We start from the raw sequence: 16993 nt of genomic DNA, 5'->3' as shown, positions 1-16993 counted from the left end.
CCTGGAGCTCTGGGGCTGTGCCCATTTCCTGGGGAGCCTGGGCAGTGCCCAGCACCCTTGGGGGAAGAACCTTTCCTGATCTTCAGCCTAAACCCTGCCCTGACACAGCACCAGCCATTCCCTGGGTGCTGTCCCTGTCACAGAGAGCAGAGATGGGAGCTGTCCCTCATGAGCAAAGTGCAGGCCATGATAAGGTCTTGAAATTGATAATACCTTATTTTTGAGTGTGCAAAATTACTAAAGGGAAGCTGTACTCACAGCCTGGCATAGCTGTTTTCAGAAATACTGGTGACATTTTTCTGGGTAAGATTCCTTAATTATGCCATGACCTAGAGCTGCTGTTTGGCAATTCCTCCTGCCAAAAACCATCTCCATGGATCCCTCCACCTTCTCCTCTACTCCACAGAAACACACAGGATGCCACTGCAAGCATAGAATGATCAGTGCCAATCCCTCCCAGGCTGAAGGGCCTGCTTTGAAAGCCACATCAAGACTTTCAGGTTCCTTTTAGTGCAGCCTATGAACATTCCTTGAGCCTCCCAGCCCAACTATTCAGTATTTGTGGAACAGCTCATTACTCTTTTTTTGTATGCCTCTAGAAATCTGTGGGTTTCCACTGATGGCTTCATCTCCAATAGAAAGACACTACATGAAAATGTGAAACCCACCTGATCCCCTCTAAAAGTGTCTATTAAGGGCCCATGACAGAATCAGATTTCCAGGATGGTTTGGGTTGGGAGGGACCTTCAGAACCATCTTGTTCCATCCCCTGCCATGGGCAGGGACACCTTCCACTGTCCCAGGCTGCTCCAAGCCCCTGGCCTGGGACACTGCCAGGGATCCAGGGGCAGCCACAGCTTCTCTGGGCACCCTGTGCCAGAGCCTGCCCACCCTGCCAGGGAACAATTCCTGCCCAGTATCCCATCCATCCCTGCCCTCTGGCAGTGGGAAGTCATTCCCTGTGCCCTGTCCCTCCATCCCTTGTCCCCTCTCCAGCTCTCTTGGAGTTGCCTCTTCCCCCTTCAGTCCCTCAACAACAACAAAAGGCAGGTTTGTTTAACCCTCCTTTCAGGGCCATTTTAGCTGCTTCCAATAGAATTCCTCATGCAAAACTCCAAACAGCAGTGAGAACATGGAAGCAGAGCCTCTACCTGAAGAACTTAAATTTATTTTCTCAGCACAGCTGGAACAGAAGGATTGTGATGCTGGCAGAGACCAAAGGGAAGCATAAAAGGAGGCACACACTTGGAAAAAGCAGACCTTTCTGGTATTTACGTGAAAAATTGCATTTCAGTCCCTGCTGCAAACAGCAGAGGAATGGGAGCAGCAAAGATTGCAATTGCTTTGTGGGAAAATTTCCACATCATCCTAATTCTACTTTTTCTAGTACCTCTTCTATCACATAAGTGTGAACCTGGACACAGAGCTAGAAAATCCTATTTATAAAATGAATCTTTTTGTCCAAAAATGTTGCAGTGCAGGAAAGAAAGTGCAGTGGTATCAGTGCCAATCAGAATCAGCTGAATATAACCATTAAGATGCACAGAAACAAAGTAGGAGAATTAAAATAAGCCCTGAGTATGAAATACTAAGAGAAAAAAGCTGATTTTCTAGAAGTAAAATTCAATCCCAAAAGAATTATTAATTGAAATGGATGGCGGTCTCTTCATTACAGCCACATGGATTTTAGATTTTTCATAATGTTTATTATACGACTACTGAAATAATGTGATTTTTCTTTTTTTGAACAGAATTCCAATTGTGTGCAAGCATTTTCCTTTCAGGTGTTTAGAACTATTGCTCCATCTCACCTCAGTAGTAAGGAGCAACATATATCTGTGAGGTGCAAGAATATAAAATCTCTGTATTAAAGTGATAGTAATGACTGAAAGTTCATTTCAATCTACTTGATGAAATCATTGTATCTAATAATACACAGGTATAGAGCAGACATCCCATTTCTGCCTGAAACAAAACCTCTCTTTGAGGCTCCCTGAGCACTTTAAAATGCACAGCCATTCATCTAAGTAGCCTGATTAATGTAGTGGCTTCATTCTCGAAGATGAACCAAAGGTGGCACCACAAATTCATTTTTCAGGGCTAACGAAGTAATGCAATAAGAAACAGTTGACTTCATTGCACACAACAGCACAAACCCAGCCCTCCACTGCAGGTACAGTGATCCTTCCACCTGATCCAAAACCGGAGAAAGTATTCTCAAAACATCTGTCTTTGACACTGATCAGATTAATTAAGCATAAAACCCCCCAGTTTTAGGTAGGACAACACATCACATGAAGATTTTCACTGTGTGGAGCTATGAGAGGCAGGTAAAATGCTGTTCTCAAAGGAAACATCCCCCAGCAGCTCATGGTTTCACTTAAATCACACACACAAAAAAAGTAATCAAGTCCATGGCGAGTAGGACTTTGAACAGCCCTGAGCAGAACCAAAGACCTGACAGCCAGGTACAAACTCCCTGAAACTCTGAAGGGAGATTATTAATGGCAAACTGATAGTCCAAGAGGCAGGAACTTTGTGGCCCACCGAGACAAAGGAGAACATGACAGGATAATTTAGATGGAGGAAGAAGCAGGTGGGAGGTTTCCATCTCCCAGTGAACAGAAAACTGCAGAGCTGCTGAGGAAACCTTCCTGAGAGCGAGAAAGTACCAAGGCCACTCAACTTTTGCCACCCCGACTCTGCCACACGTTCTCTCAGGGCAGGCAGTGAGGATACAAAGAATGATTTTTCCACAGGGGACAATTTCAAGCGGCAGCATCGTGCGCTGGGCGAGGTGGAGCGAGCCAAAACCCACCTGGTGGAGTCTGAGGAAGGCTTGACGTGGCCTTGGCTGTTCTCCTCCCACACACTGTTGGCCAGCTCGTTGCCAATGGCTGACATGACCTTGATGAGCTCGAGGGGCCAATCGTCCAGGTCCAGGGAGCGCACCCGGGACAGGTGCGTGCCGAGGTTGCGGTGGATCCCTGAGCACTCGATGCACATGAGGGCTCCCAGGTTCAGGCTGGCCCAGTCGGGGTCTGCAGGACAAGGGACACAGCAATTAGGACAAGGGGACACCCAACAGAACTTCCTAGCTGCTCTTTGTGCCTGAAGGTTTTGGCTCTGGGGCTGTTTTGTCCTAAAGCACAGCTGGGAGGTTGTCCAGGGTCAGTGGAGATGCCAACCCTTTGGAGAAAACCTCAAGGAGGAAAGAAAAATAAAGTGTGGTGTCATCAAAGATGTATCACTCCAACTGCAATCAAAAAACCCCTGTGAATCAGAGGGGAAAGGAGAATAGAACCACTTTGGAGAATATAACCAAAGGAAATATAACCATGGTGACAAAGCAGTGAAGAAAGCCCCTCCTTGGAAAGCCAGAGCTGCTCATAGCCAGTTGAAAGGAAAAAAGGAGAAAAAAAAATAGAGCCTAGAAACAATTATCTCATGCTAACTACATCAGCTCCCTCAATAACCACTGACACCACCAGCTACGTGTGGCTCTTCCATCTGAGTCTTCTCCCATCTCCAAAATCAGGGAAATGAACACCAAGATGGAAATGTCCCACTTGGAACAGCCCCAGTTCTGGGGCATGGACCAGAAGGATTCCACCCACCCAGAACAGCCCCACGAAGGGTGAGACTGGGACAAACCTGACACAAGATGGGAAATTCCATTTCCCAACATGGTTTAGAACACTTTTGCCACTGTCCTGTGCAATTTAAATCTAGATTTGTATGGATTACCTTCTCTCCAACAAACATTCACCTTAACAATGCAAGTGAAGACACGAGAGGAATTTTTGTTGTTTTTTTTCTAACCCCCTGCTGTCAGATCTTTTCTTCATGCCTTACTCTGTGCACCCCAAAGAACTACCCCAGACGCCAAGCAGGAAAACGGGGATTAATTAAGAGGGCAGGCAATTCTTATTCCTACCTAAACAAAATTTGGAGTTCAGAGAAAATGAATTTCCAGTGTTTCCTTCCATTCTGAAAAATTCATCCAAAGACTTGTCTCGACTTTGTGTAACCCACAACTGAAAAGCTATTTCTGGCAGCCAGAATATGTGGAAACAAAACATTTTCTAGCTCTTTGCTGTGTCATGTTTGGACAAAAAATAGGAATGGAAAGCTCATAATTTTAATTGTGAAGTCCCACATTTCACTGAAGGCATTGACTCACATTTTTTAACCAGTCCATTGAAATAGAAAAATGCAACCAAGAAGAAAAATTCCCCCATCTTACTCCACTTGAGCAGAAAAACACTTCTTTGATTTAAAAGTTCCTGTCCATACCAAGTCTTATATCATACATAATTTAATATCTACATTATACATACACAGCATTTCAGCTCTCAAAAAAATCAAGTGAGACCAAACTCCTGCCATGCTTTCCAAGCTGCTGATCAACAACTACAACAAACTCCTTTAATTCCATAATTCTTCAGATACCTCCATTGTTGTTTTGCCAGTGGGGGAACCAGTGGTGTATCTGAAACACACTAAAAAAAACCCAAAATCGCAATTTGTTGGTATAAATTTGAACACAGCAAGTAATAATTTGAAATTTGCAAACTGTGACTGGGATGAAAACCCCTGACCTGCAAAGGCCAGGGTTATCCTCACAAAAATTCAAAGTGCAATGAGCTCTAAGAGGCATGAACTCAGAATGAAGCAAGAGAATGGAATATCAACTTAGATTATTCCAATTATTCTGACAGAACTGGTGTTAAGGACCTGACCTCACTCCCAAATACCTCTCTACTTGAAGCACATGTAGTGCATCTTGTACTGAAAACATTCTTTAAATATTCACCTGCTTCAAAGCACCACAGAATGCTTTAGGTTGGAAGAGCCTCTCAGTTGCCAGCACTGCTACTGAAAGAGTGAAGGGACTGAAGGAGTCACCCAAAACAACAACCACTAAATTCTAAAAAGTTCCATTAAATTTTACCAAGATATTATTTTCAATTTCAACAGTCTGCCAACACACAGCTGAGTGGGAAAGCAGCAAATGAGGAAAGACAAGGGCTGAGTTCCTCACAGAAATGAAAATTGTTATCACCAGTTCAACACCACAGGTGGTTAGAAAGCTGTAACTATTCAAAGTTGGGGTTTTTTTTTACTTTCAAGATGATACAAACCCAGCTCCCTTTTCCTGCTGATGGTGAGTAAATCTGAATTGGAGGAGGCTCACAAGCATGTGGCAGGCATGGACATCACGGTAAAAGGAAGAAAAAGTCCACTCAGCGCAGATAGAGGTTGCTTTGTTTAAAATTGGTCCACCAAAAATGAGCTTTTTAGCACCACTGAATATATCCAGATTACAATTTTCAGCTGCTCATATTCTCAAAAACACTTGGCTCCCTCTCTCCCTGAAAACCTCTTCCCTGCTCTGACTTGCACCTCAATCAGCTTCACCATTTGGAGGTGAAAATTCTCCCAGGAGGATAACCTCTCCCCAGTGTCTCCTTCATCCCTCTGCATCCAAGGAAGCTGATGAAAGGCTGAACCTTCCTGAGTCAGCAGCTGTAAGATATCCCTGGGCTGAACAGAGGGAATTGTTGGGAGGAGGAGGAGAGCCAGGGAAAGAAGAAGCAGGGGTGAAGGCATCTCGAGTTACAGCAGAAGAGAGAGAATTCCTATACTTTGTGAGTTTTGGGGTTTTTTTCCTGTTCTGCATGAAAAATTGAACTTTGTGATAGGTAGGACAAGATTGCCCAAATTATTATCTCAGTGCTTGGTTTTCAAGTACAAAATACACCAGAGTAAGTGATCAGGCTCCTGGCCTGGAAAACTCAGGATGAGAATCCATGCTTTTAAACCCTCCCTTATTTTCTTATACAACAGCAAAGACCTGTTCCATGATGTTCCAAGATGCTCCATGTTCTCCAGATATCTTGACTCATATTTATCCTCTGGCAGAACCAAAATCCAGAAATTCATCTGCGTTTGCCTAAACAACTGGATCACCTTGGGTGGCTTCTCCAGACAAAGTCAGCACTGGGACTCCACTGCTTGGGGAAAAGGCAACATCAGTCTCCTTTTCAAACATGAAATCAGATCTTGGGTACAAACTCCAGCTCCTGAAGAGCACTTTGCCTCTTCTCTTGCTCTGGGATGGGAATGTTAAAAGGAGAGTATTGAATAATTTTAGCTGGAGGCTGCCAGAGGGCCGGAATGCTGGCAGCACACAGCTGCTGGATTAACATCCAACAAGGCAGAATTCCCCAGTGAAACAAAGTGCTGCATCAAGTGCTCAAAAGGCAAAGAGCTCCAGAAAGAGGAAGAATGAGACTTCTGAAGTGGAAGATTGATGGCTCCTGAATAGAGCTGAGGGATGGCAAGATCTCACACTCCTGTGCTCCCAAACATCTGGCTCTGTGGAGACGCAAACAGCGTGAGAGTTCCACGGAGTGCTGGCGTTTGTGATGTTAAGTGCTCTGGGGGTAAGGACCTGCCCAGGCAAGGCAGGAAGGAAAGCAAGGGAATAAAGCCAAGCCCTGCAGAAAAAGCAGCAGTCTGAGGTTCATCTCCTGTGTGTGTGTTTACATTTTAAGATCCATTGCTTTGGAAATATCTCACATTTTTCCAAAGGAATGACAGTGGCCTTAAAATCAGGAAGGTCAAACAGCAAGAGGAGTCAAAGAGGGTATAAATCATCTCTGAGAATACAAGCAAGTCCAGCTGAGATTTCAAAATCATCCCCCTGCAAAAGCTACATGACAGAGTGTTGCCAAAATGGGCTGTTCCACTCTGCCCTCTCCCAGCAATGTGTTCCTGGCACATCCCTGGTGCTGGCACCATTATTGGGGGGCCAGCTTGACCCATGAGCAATCTGGCTGAAAACCAAATTGGTTGGGGGGGGGCGGGGGGGAACGGGGACCTCCAAAAGAGAAAAAAAAAGACCACTGCTTTCTTGCATGAGCGTTCTCCTGATTAAACATCCAGCCTGGCTGCATAAATCCTGGGATGGGTGCATGGCTGGGGAGAGAAATGAGCCCTGGGGATAGTGTGGAGTCTGGGTAGAGCTGAGCTGGATCAGAAGGATGTTGTGGGCAAGGAAGCTGCCTGCACTGAAGGGATTGCATCTTATAGATGTATCATATAACCTCCCCCCCCCCATATATATATAAAAATATAATATATTTGTGTATTTTGTAAATATTTCTCTAGCAAGGCTAGGAAAATGCCACCCCCAGTGGAGCAGGACTCAGCACTGCTCCCACCGTGGGCTGCTCAGAGGCAGCAGTGAAGATTTCAAATAAGCTAAATATCCATGTAGGTCACTCTCAGACCCCCCCCTCCTCATCCACAGCACACCACCCTTCCTGCCTTCCTCCTGAGCTGCATTAAAGCTTTGGGGGAAATCTCAATGACTGCCAGGTCACTAAGAAAGCACACTAATATATAAGACTCACTTTGGGCTCCAGGTGCTAGAACACCACTCAAAACAAGCTTTTCCCTGGTTTAGCACGTGCTGAATCACTTAGAGTGAAAGCAGAGACCAAATTATTGGTGCAAAAGCACCTGCACTTGTGTACAAATGTTCTTTTTACACTGGAGTGTCAGAATGGCTGAGACCAGGAGTCAAGATCCCAAGCGGACAATCTTTAAAAGTGAAAATCACACCTGAAGAAAAATAAATGAGTATTTTTCCATTTTAAGCATGTCTAAAAATTGCAAGGAAAGTTCTGACTTCCAAATATCCAAGAAATAAAAATGTACAACTTCTCAGTCCTTCAGCTCCTACAACTAATTGCTTTAGAGCAAGAGAACTTCCTTTCTGTGGCTTTGTTGCAAACCCCTGGAACTAAAGAGCACCAGAATAATGGCCTCAGTCGGGGTTAGTGAGGTGAAGCACAGCTCAAAGTATTCCTGAGAACACTCTTCTGAACACTACGTATATGTTTTAAAAAATAAAAAAAAAAGGGGGGGGAAGAAACACAAAGGGGAAGAAAAAAAAATCCCAAATCAGTTTTCTAGTATCCAGATATAATGAGCAATGACTTTGGTTTCTTCTGACAAGCAAGCCTAAAAAACCAAACCAAAAAACCAGCAATCAATCTCTACCTCTTTGAAAATATTACCATGGCACATGTGCCCTCACCATGCAAAACAGGAGGAAAATGGAAGAGACTGATGCCAAACAGCAAACTTTTTGCCTTTTTTTTTTGAAGGGAAGTACAGAAATGCAAACATTCAACGTGGAACAAGGAGGGGAAAAAATTAGGATGCACTTGATGTGGCAGATATCGAGCATATATTAAGATCAAACAAGTATGGTTAAGCAAACTCCTTAAGGAAGCAGAAATGTGCAAACAATAGAGGGGATGTCTCAGCAGGGAGGGCAGGGCTGGGTGTCTCCCAGGTGCTGGCCAAGGAGAAGGGGTCAGAGCTGGAGTCAGGTGCTGCACTCACTCTGTGCCTCGCAGTCCACGCAGTGGGAATTGCCTCTGATGTTCCTGATGGACTGCAGGGCCATGGCCTCGTTCTGGCTCGTCAGCCGTGACTGTGGGAGGCAGAAACAGCAATGAGCAGCAAGCAAGGACCCAAAAAAACCCCAAATGACACAAGTGTCAGCTGAATGAACAACAAACCCCAAAGCTCAGACCAAGGTCGATGAAGGAACCTCAAGTCTTGATTTGCCTCTCAAGGAGCATCTTTGGCATCTCCACGACTTCTGGGGTCTCCAGCCTGGACTCTTACAGAGGCAAATCAAGCTTGGGAATGAGCCCTGCTCTTCCCAAGAGCACCAGCCACACTGTAGGTTTGCTTCTTGAGATAAATGAGATAAGAATATTATTTTACAATATCAATTTCCTTTTTTGGTGTGTGTGCTGGTGCTAATGAAGACTAAGGGATGGTTTGCAGAAGCAGCTGGAACTTTTTCATCATCCAGAGGTGAGATTTCACCCGGTGGCTCCTGTTTAAATGCTCCCCACGATGACCTGCCTGTGACCTCTGCTTGGGGAGACTCTCCTGATATGCAGGCAGGTCAGCTCTACCCAACTAAACTGCCTTGAGGGCTCCCTGAGGTGTGATTTAAGTGATTTAGGCAGGACTTGTGGATATCCACATGGTGACACAACTTCCATGGGACACCTGCTAAACGTGTCCAGTCAACTGCACTTTGCTGTTCCAGCCAGTTCTTCTGATATGCTTTGGGAACCCAGTGAGAAAAACCTCTCTGAGCCATTGCCCAGCCACTCTTTATCCTTTTGTATTAATCCTTTTATGTAGGTGTTAATGTACAAACTTCCCCTTCTGTGCTCTGATAACACACACATATCAAAATATGTGAACCCATGCAAAGCAAGAAACATGTAAGCTGTGATTCTTCCTCCATCTCAGCAATATATGTTGGAAATAAACCCATTTTTTAACACGAAATGGGAAGTAAATTGTGTTATGATGATGCTAATTACTGGTGTTTGATCTACCCTGGCACACCAGGACAATGAAAGCAGGCATTCATTTAAAAATATGAGTCGCTTCCTTGCAGTGTAAAATCACGAAAGACAACTGTTAGATGGGTAATATTAAAGGATCTACAGCTCTGGACAATTATTGGCCATTTCTCTCCCTCAATCACCACTCAGCACCTTACCCTCTCCTGCAAAGTATTTACAGACACCTGCACTCAAGACACCGAAGTTCTCCCAAAAATGAGCATTGGCTGAAGACATCTCAGATTTTAAACATTTGTTTTTACAGGAAAGGTGAGCAGATTCCTTCTGTAATCAAAGGGAAGCATTCCAAGGGGGAAAGCTGCTCCTCCCAGGCCAAGTTCTTCCCTCAGGAAGTTCCCCTGCTCAGCTGTGGGGGTAACACACACACACATATTTCGAGGAGCACAGGCTTCAAATTCAGAGTTTGCTGTCATCCTAATGCCCACCCAAGCCCTGCAGGGCTGTGCGGCTCATTGCCAGCAGCACTCTGTGCTCCATACCTTGTTCTTGCTGCTCTCACAGGACTGTAAACTGGCCAGGATCTGGCTCTCTATGGCTTGGACCCACGCGTCCCTCTCTTCGTAGGTGGTTGCTTCGAAGTGCCAAGTCTGGCCCGTGAGAGAGACGATGATAAACTCAAAGTTTTCCTCTTGTTCTGGGAAAAACAACAAAAAATGCAATAGAAATAAAAGATTAAATTAAGGATGATGGAAAGTAGCTGAAACAACCTTGGTTGATTATAACATCTTCTGTTACACAGTGGCTTTAAGCTGAAGGAGGGTAGACGTAGATGAACTATTGGGCAGAAATTTGTCCCTGTGAGGGTGGGCAGGCCCTAGCACAGGGTGCCCAGAGAAGCTGTGGCTGCCCCTGGATCCCTGGGAGTGTCCAAAGCCAGGTTGGACACTGGGGCTTGGAGCACCCTGAGCTAATGGAAGGTGTCCCTGCCCATGGCAAAGGGTGGGACTGGATAATCTTGAAGGCCCCTTCCAATCCAAACCATTCTGGGATTGTGCAAATCCTGTAACTGCAGGTCTGGACATGAGGTTTGAGGCTGGATCCTGCCCTGCAGAGTGCAGTAGGAAACAACCAGGATCCACTGCTTTTGCTCTCCAAATGCCATGCAGATAAAGCACTGGTTTGAGTAAATGCTCAGTCCTTGTGTTTGTGAGTTTGGAATCGAGTCTCTACCTTAATCAAACATAAAGTGGCCAACAAGCATCATTTAGATTTAAGCCTGAGGTGCTAAAAGCTGCATAATGTAAAAATCAAAGGGTGCCACAAAATAAAAGATGAACGGACCACAAAGAGCGGACAATACAGAAAATGTAACAATTTACCCTCTTTCAAGCATTTTTTACAAGCACAGATACATTAAAGCAGATGTGGACATTTTCTCCTCTACAGCATAAATACTGAGATAATAATAATTACTGGGCTGTAATACAGGATTAAAATCAGTTCAACCTATTCAACATCCACGTCCGACAAGGGAGATGAGAAAATGATCTGAGAAGCCAGGAGAGAGGGTCAGTGAAATATCCTTAGGGCTATTGGAGGAGAAGGACAAGTATTCAGGCCAGAGGAGCAGCACACGGAAATACCAGCAGAACTGAAATAAATGGACATGCACCCCATACTTACACATGGGACACCAATGCCAAATTAAAAAAAATCAAGGAAGCTGAAACAGAGTAAGTGCAATTGGGAAGGGCTGGCACGAAGCATGAAAGGAAAAGAATAATAGAGCACAAAATTCTGGTGAACATCAGCCATAACGAGCTTCAGAGAGAACATTTTGTCCGATAATGACTTATTATATATTCAGAGCCATGACACGACTGTGTTCCCTCATCATCCATAAACATACAAAGAGCAGGGACAAATCCAGCACCAGATTTTAAGACAGCACTGCTGCCCGCTGGCAGCTGTGTTCCCAGGCTCTGGGACAAGGGGTTTTCTTGGATAAGCTCCATGTCAGCAAGGCCAGCACCTGCACTGCTCTAAGGATTCCTCAAAAACAGCAGGAGGTGACTTAGCATCTTGAGGTGGGGGATAAACACAGAGCAGAAGGTTATTTTCAGGTGCAGGAAGGTACCTGAAGTTTTACTGAAAAATGGTGCATGGGGTAAGTGGGAAAAGAAATCATGGAATATCCAGAGTTCGAAGAGATCCAGAAAGATCCAAATCCAAGCCCTGGCCCTGCACAGACACCCCATCAATCCCACCCTGTGCATCCCTGAGAGCATTGTCCAAACACTCCTGGAGCTCTGGGGCTGTGCCCATTCCCTGGGGAGCCTGGGCAGTGCCCAGCACCCTCTGGGGGAAGAACCTCATCCTAAAATCCAGCCTAAACCCTGCCCTGACATAGCTCCATGTCATTCACTTTGGGTCAAAATGAAAGATGCAACTGCACAGCTACAACTGCTCCATTTCAGCTACACCGTGTTCCAAACAAACAGGTAACAAACATTATCCAAAATGCCATGAATAAATCATGCACACAGCCTCGTTTATCAAGCACAGCTTTCAGGGTTTCATGAGGAAGAGCTAAAGAGGAACTACTCCACAATAAATGAAGTTACATTTAGTCCTGTGCACGGTCTCCTGTAGGACAACACAGTTAAGGTCTCTGCAGCACCACTGAATCATTTGATCTCCTCTTTAATAATGCTGATCACACATACATGGTTTGCACAGCAGAAACAAGCCCAGGAGAGCTGCAGCACGTTTTCAGGTGGGGCTGGAAGGACATTTTGAGGTCCAGAGAAGAAAACTGAGCTGGAGCCCCAGGAGGGGCTGAGGGAGCTGGAAAAGGGGCTCAGCCTGGAGAAAAGGAGGCTCAGGGGGGCTCTTGTGGCTCTGCACAACTCCCTGACAGGAGGGGACAGCCGGGGGGATTTGGGATCTGCTCCCAGGGAACAGGGACAGGAGGAGAGGGAACGGCTTCAGGCTGGGCCAGGGGAGGTCAGGGTGGACAGCAGCAGGAATTTCCCCATGGGAAGGGTGCTCAGGCACTGGAAGGGGCTGCCCAGGGAGGTTTGGAGTCCCCATCCCTGGAGGGCTTTAAAAGATCTGTGAATGAGACACCTGGGGACATGGATTAGTGGTGAATTTGGCAGTGCTGCACTTGATCTTGTAGGTCTTTTCTAACCTTAGTAATTCCATGATTCTATATCCTCTGAAGCTTCAGATTTACTCCCCAAAAAGCTGTGCTGGTTGAAGACATCTTCCCTAATTCTTTCTGCTTAAACACACCAATATTTTTTTCCCCCAAGCTCAACTGTGAAACAAAGCAGCAGTGCCTGCTCCACATCACCCCCAAGGCAATTCCTTCAGAAGACAAGGAACAAACCTGTTCCTGTACGTCCTTAAACACAGCATGCAGGAACAGGAAAATCCAGGCAGGAGGATGAAGTTGTTCATTTTAACTCTTCAGTCAAATTATAGGTTGTGCTATTTAAATCCCTGTGAGCCCAATCACAAAATTTTATTAAACAGTTTTCCATGTTTAACAGTTATTCATGGAAAGGTCCACTATAATAGTATTTTAGCACCATCAACCTGTCGAAATCAACCTGCCCAATTACCCCAAACTACATTAATAACACCGGATATTACACTAATTGTGTCCAGTTTCTATGCAGACGAGGTCCCACGGGGCTAATTTTGCATCCTCAGGGGCAAGCAACTCAGCTATCAGCCTGATTTCACCAGGAATCCCTCCTCATTACCAAGTCCAGGCTGTCAAACTTTTTTTTTTTTAGAAAAAAAGGTTAATGGGCCAATCAGTCATCAATTATTTCCTGGAAGGGCAGCATAGGAAGGGTTAAAGTGTGAAGAACCAGATGCCACCAACTTCCATTTGGAAGTTATTATGAACAGGAGATGTCTAAAATGCTCTTGTTCTTTGCTTTGCCCTTTTTTTTTTTTTTTTGAAAAGGGAAGGGTGGCTGGGATGGGAAATGAGCCAAAATTGTGAGATTATGATGATATGGAAGGAAAAGCACAAAATATTTTTTCTTTTAGTGGAAGCAGGCATGGAATCAGGGAATTTTAGCGTGCCCAGCTGTGGCTGCCCCATCCTTGGAAATGTTCCAGGCCAGGTTGGACAGGGATTGGAGCTACCTGGGATACTGGAAGGTGTCCCTGCCATGGCAGGGGTGGAATGAGATGGGCTTTAAGGTCCTTTCCAACACAAATCATTCTGGGATTCCAGGAACACTCTTCTCACTGTCATCTTTCCACAATCAACTGCATTTAACCCAAGTTCACACTTATTTTGCTCTGCCAAAAAAACAGACACTGCCACAGTCCACCCACTTCTGGAAAACAAAGAGATAAAATTTCTTAGGAGCAACAGACTGTGGAAGAAAAAACAAATGTTTAGAGCATGTCTTCACTGCCTTCCCCTACCCATGTGTTTGTGATGTGTATGAGATCAGGTTTAGAAAACCACCCTGAAAATTACCACAGGATACAATTAGTCCATAACTTGTTCCAGAGAACTCCATTTGACGTCTATGGAATGTAGGGAAAACACATGTGAGAGGAAGCACTCACACCTCCTGGTGTCTCTCAGGAGTGCACAAATCAGCTTGGTCTCACCACTTCCACTCCCTATTTTACTCTCAATATTAAGAACTGCATAAATAACCACTGACACCTTGCACCAGTGAGGGACACAATTCAAAGTCACAAAATCCCAGAAGATCAGGCTGGGAGGGACCTCAAGGATCACCTGGTCCAACCTTTCAGCACAGGAAATCAACGGGAGGCAAGGGCTCCTTCCTGCCATGCAGGAATCACACCCATCCTAAAAGCTGCCTTTTAAACAAATTAATAGCTAGGTATTTCTAAGAGGTATTTAGGAATATTTTGCCAGAACCAGGAATAAGACTGGATCTCCTGGCTTCCAGGGCAAGCAGGCTGTGCATTTGTATCTCTGCCCAACACAGCTGTCTGATACCAGAGGATGCTGGTGCTGCTGCTAATTAACAGTACCTCATCATGAACATCTGGAGGGTGGTGCCACTCACACAGGAAACACTTCTGAGGAACAAGAAGTCAAGTGCAGCACCAAAACCCCATCGAGGGCGTGTTTCAAATGCTCCTGAAGCCCCTTCAGGAGCTGAGGTTACAGCCTGAATCCCAGCTAAGCCTGCCCCAAGTAACACCCAGACCTATTTAAGCTCCTTTTTCATCGCCTCCTCCTCCCTCTCCTGAAAATCTCTTCTGCTCAAGCACCATAACCCTTCATCCTTTCAAAAGAAGGAGAGGGAAGAGCTGCTGGGGTGCCCTGGGAAGCAACAGGAGTTGTTTACAACACACAATTTGTTTACAACGTGTTATTTACGTCCCGCTCACGTTAGGTTGGGTTACCTTTCGCCACTCGGTGTGAATTACCCCCCTCACTTGGCAGATAAGTATGTTTATTAGCAGCCTCAATTAAGGAAATATTTGTGCCATGTCCCACTGGGCATGGCTATGCTAATACTTCTCTCCTCTTTCCAAACCCAGTGTCTAAATCTAATTAGTTTTGAAAATCAACCTTATCAGGACAATGGAACTCTGCTATCGCTTGCCCACAGCTCTTGGTAAAGGTTGTGTTCCACTGGAAGAGTTTTACTCTGTTCTGTATCACATTTATCTGAGTGCTGGTGAGAGGCTGAAGGCACTGAAGCCCTCTGCCTCATGGCTCGATGTTTTATTTGGGTGCCAAGACAACAGAAGTTGAAAAATTTTTTAAAATTTCAGTTTAGACAGGATTTTAGCTTTTATACTCTGCATATATTTGTAACCCTGCAATTATTTAGTGTAGAACTCTAAACTCCATACGCAGTGTCAGCTGCTGCTCTCCCATTTTGCCATTTTGGTTAGACACAACAATTCCTCTCCAGGCCTAGCAATCAAGGACACCTCACTGTCTCAGACCCTGAGAAATGTAAACAAAAGTGAGTTGGGGGGCAGCAAACTGGGGATAAATGACTTCATTACCTGAAGCTGTAATTAGAAGATTAACCCCCAATATGCAAATGGATCAAAGTTATGAAAGTGTGAAAACCCATGGCCCGTCGTCCATTTTTTGGGTGTAGCCCCTGAGGGGGCTCTGTGTGTCCTAAATGTACCTGAAGGCCCTTCAATAATTTAAATTTAAATTTAACCGCTTTTATTCTCTTACTTTTGTCTGGCCTCCGTTTTTAGGTGGCCCAAGAAGACATCACCACCACCTACCCACAGCACAAGTGCAGCACCTGGGCTGCACCTTCCTCCACCTCCACCTGAGCTGTGCCCACCTGGCAGCACACACTGAACACCCAAAAACACCAGGAGGGTGTGCAAAATGATTGGAGAGCTTTTCAAGTTGGGGCTGAAGCTGATGGAAACCTTTTGGCGTGTAAATAAGGTGTGAGGGCAACCGAGCAAGCGTGTGCCAAGGACCAAAGCAGGTTTGTTATTCTGGACTGTCATTTCCCATCATCGTTCTCTTTTTTGAAGGCATAATTATCTAAACATGTGGGTTTTAATACTTACAGTGCTCATTAACTCCACATTTGCATGTCTCACCATTGTGGCTCTCACACAAAGGCTCACAGTATCAGCTCAAAGCTATGAACATTGAACCTCCTGCTTGTGGGTGGGGGGTAAAACATCAAAAAAATGATACATTTGCCCAATTTTAGAATTTCATTTTGATGCTGTGTCTCAAAACCTTTTGGTCCATGGCCAGCATGACTGTGTTCCCATACCAAGGTGCCTTCAGTACTTAGTTTGATCAGTAAGATAGAATACTCCTCAAATTAGACAGGTCCTAAAAAAATTTCATCTTTAAAACACAAGGGAATTCCATATATTTGCTCCTCTGCTACGGTCCATTAACAGGTAGATAAAAAATCACAAGCTTCTCAAGCACTAAACCTGTAACAACAAACATACCTGATCAGAGGAAAAATTGAGCTGGGAGGTATAAACAGCAAACAGAAAATTTAAAATTATTCAAGTGTGTTTGTGGAAAAAAGACTACCCTAAGACTTATGAATATCTGACAGTGACTTTCTGTCTTTTCATATTTGAAAAGACAACAAAACAATCAAACCAGCCAGTTTAGCAGCTCTGAAACGCAGTAATTTTACACTTAGGCTGAGAAATGAAATAAAATTATACTTAAAAAAAAAAGGGCTGCCTTAACAAGCTAGAATAAAACCCCACTTTTGTTTCCTGTGCACACTTTGGCAGGGAGAGCCAGGCCCCGCCAGCAGCCTGGGCTGTAATTGTGCAAAAAAAGGACGGTGATATAAATCACCAAAGGTTAATGATCAGGATGTGAACAGAGGGACTTGTTTACAGAAATAGCATGCAATTTAAAATTTACAAGAGATTTAATGCCACCGCTTGGCAATCACTAAAATCAACAGCCCAGAAAACAGTGACATTAAGAAAAATATTACAGTTATAATCATTCCAAAATAAGTCAATTAGTGTTAGGGCATGCGCTCGCGATTACTTGACCCATTTGGTTCGCACTTAAGTGAAGAGAAAAA

At 44.7% G+C, this 16993-nt stretch overlaps 1 protein-coding gene across 6 annotated transcripts in view; it reads right to left on the bottom strand.

Annotated features, from left to right (window-relative positions):
* AGAP1 (ArfGAP with GTPase domain, ankyrin repeat and PH domain 1) overlaps window positions 1–16993 on the bottom strand; it is a 304936-nt gene that overhangs the window by 35624 nt on the left and 252319 nt on the right. For all 6 annotated transcript variants that reach the window (XM_088167528.1, XM_088167529.1, XM_014890724.2 and 3 more), the window contains 3 exons: window positions 9953–10107; window positions 8422–8512; window positions 2819–3041 (listed from right to left, as the gene is read on the bottom strand). In XM_088167528.1, coding sequence (XP_088023654.1) covers window positions 2819–3041; window positions 8422–8512; window positions 9953–10107 — 469 coding nt within the window. The remainder of the gene's footprint in view (window positions 1–2818; window positions 3042–8421; window positions 8513–9952; window positions 10108–16993) is intronic.

Source organism: Sturnus vulgaris, chromosome 7, assembly GCF_052056855.1.
Source record: "Sturnus vulgaris isolate bStuVul1 chromosome 7, bStuVul1.hap1, whole genome shotgun sequence".
NCBI classification, from domain to species: Eukaryota; Metazoa; Chordata; class Aves; order Passeriformes; family Sturnidae; genus Sturnus; species Sturnus vulgaris.
Note: the sequence above shows the minus strand (reverse complement) of the source record. Positions and strands in the feature narration are given on the sequence as shown.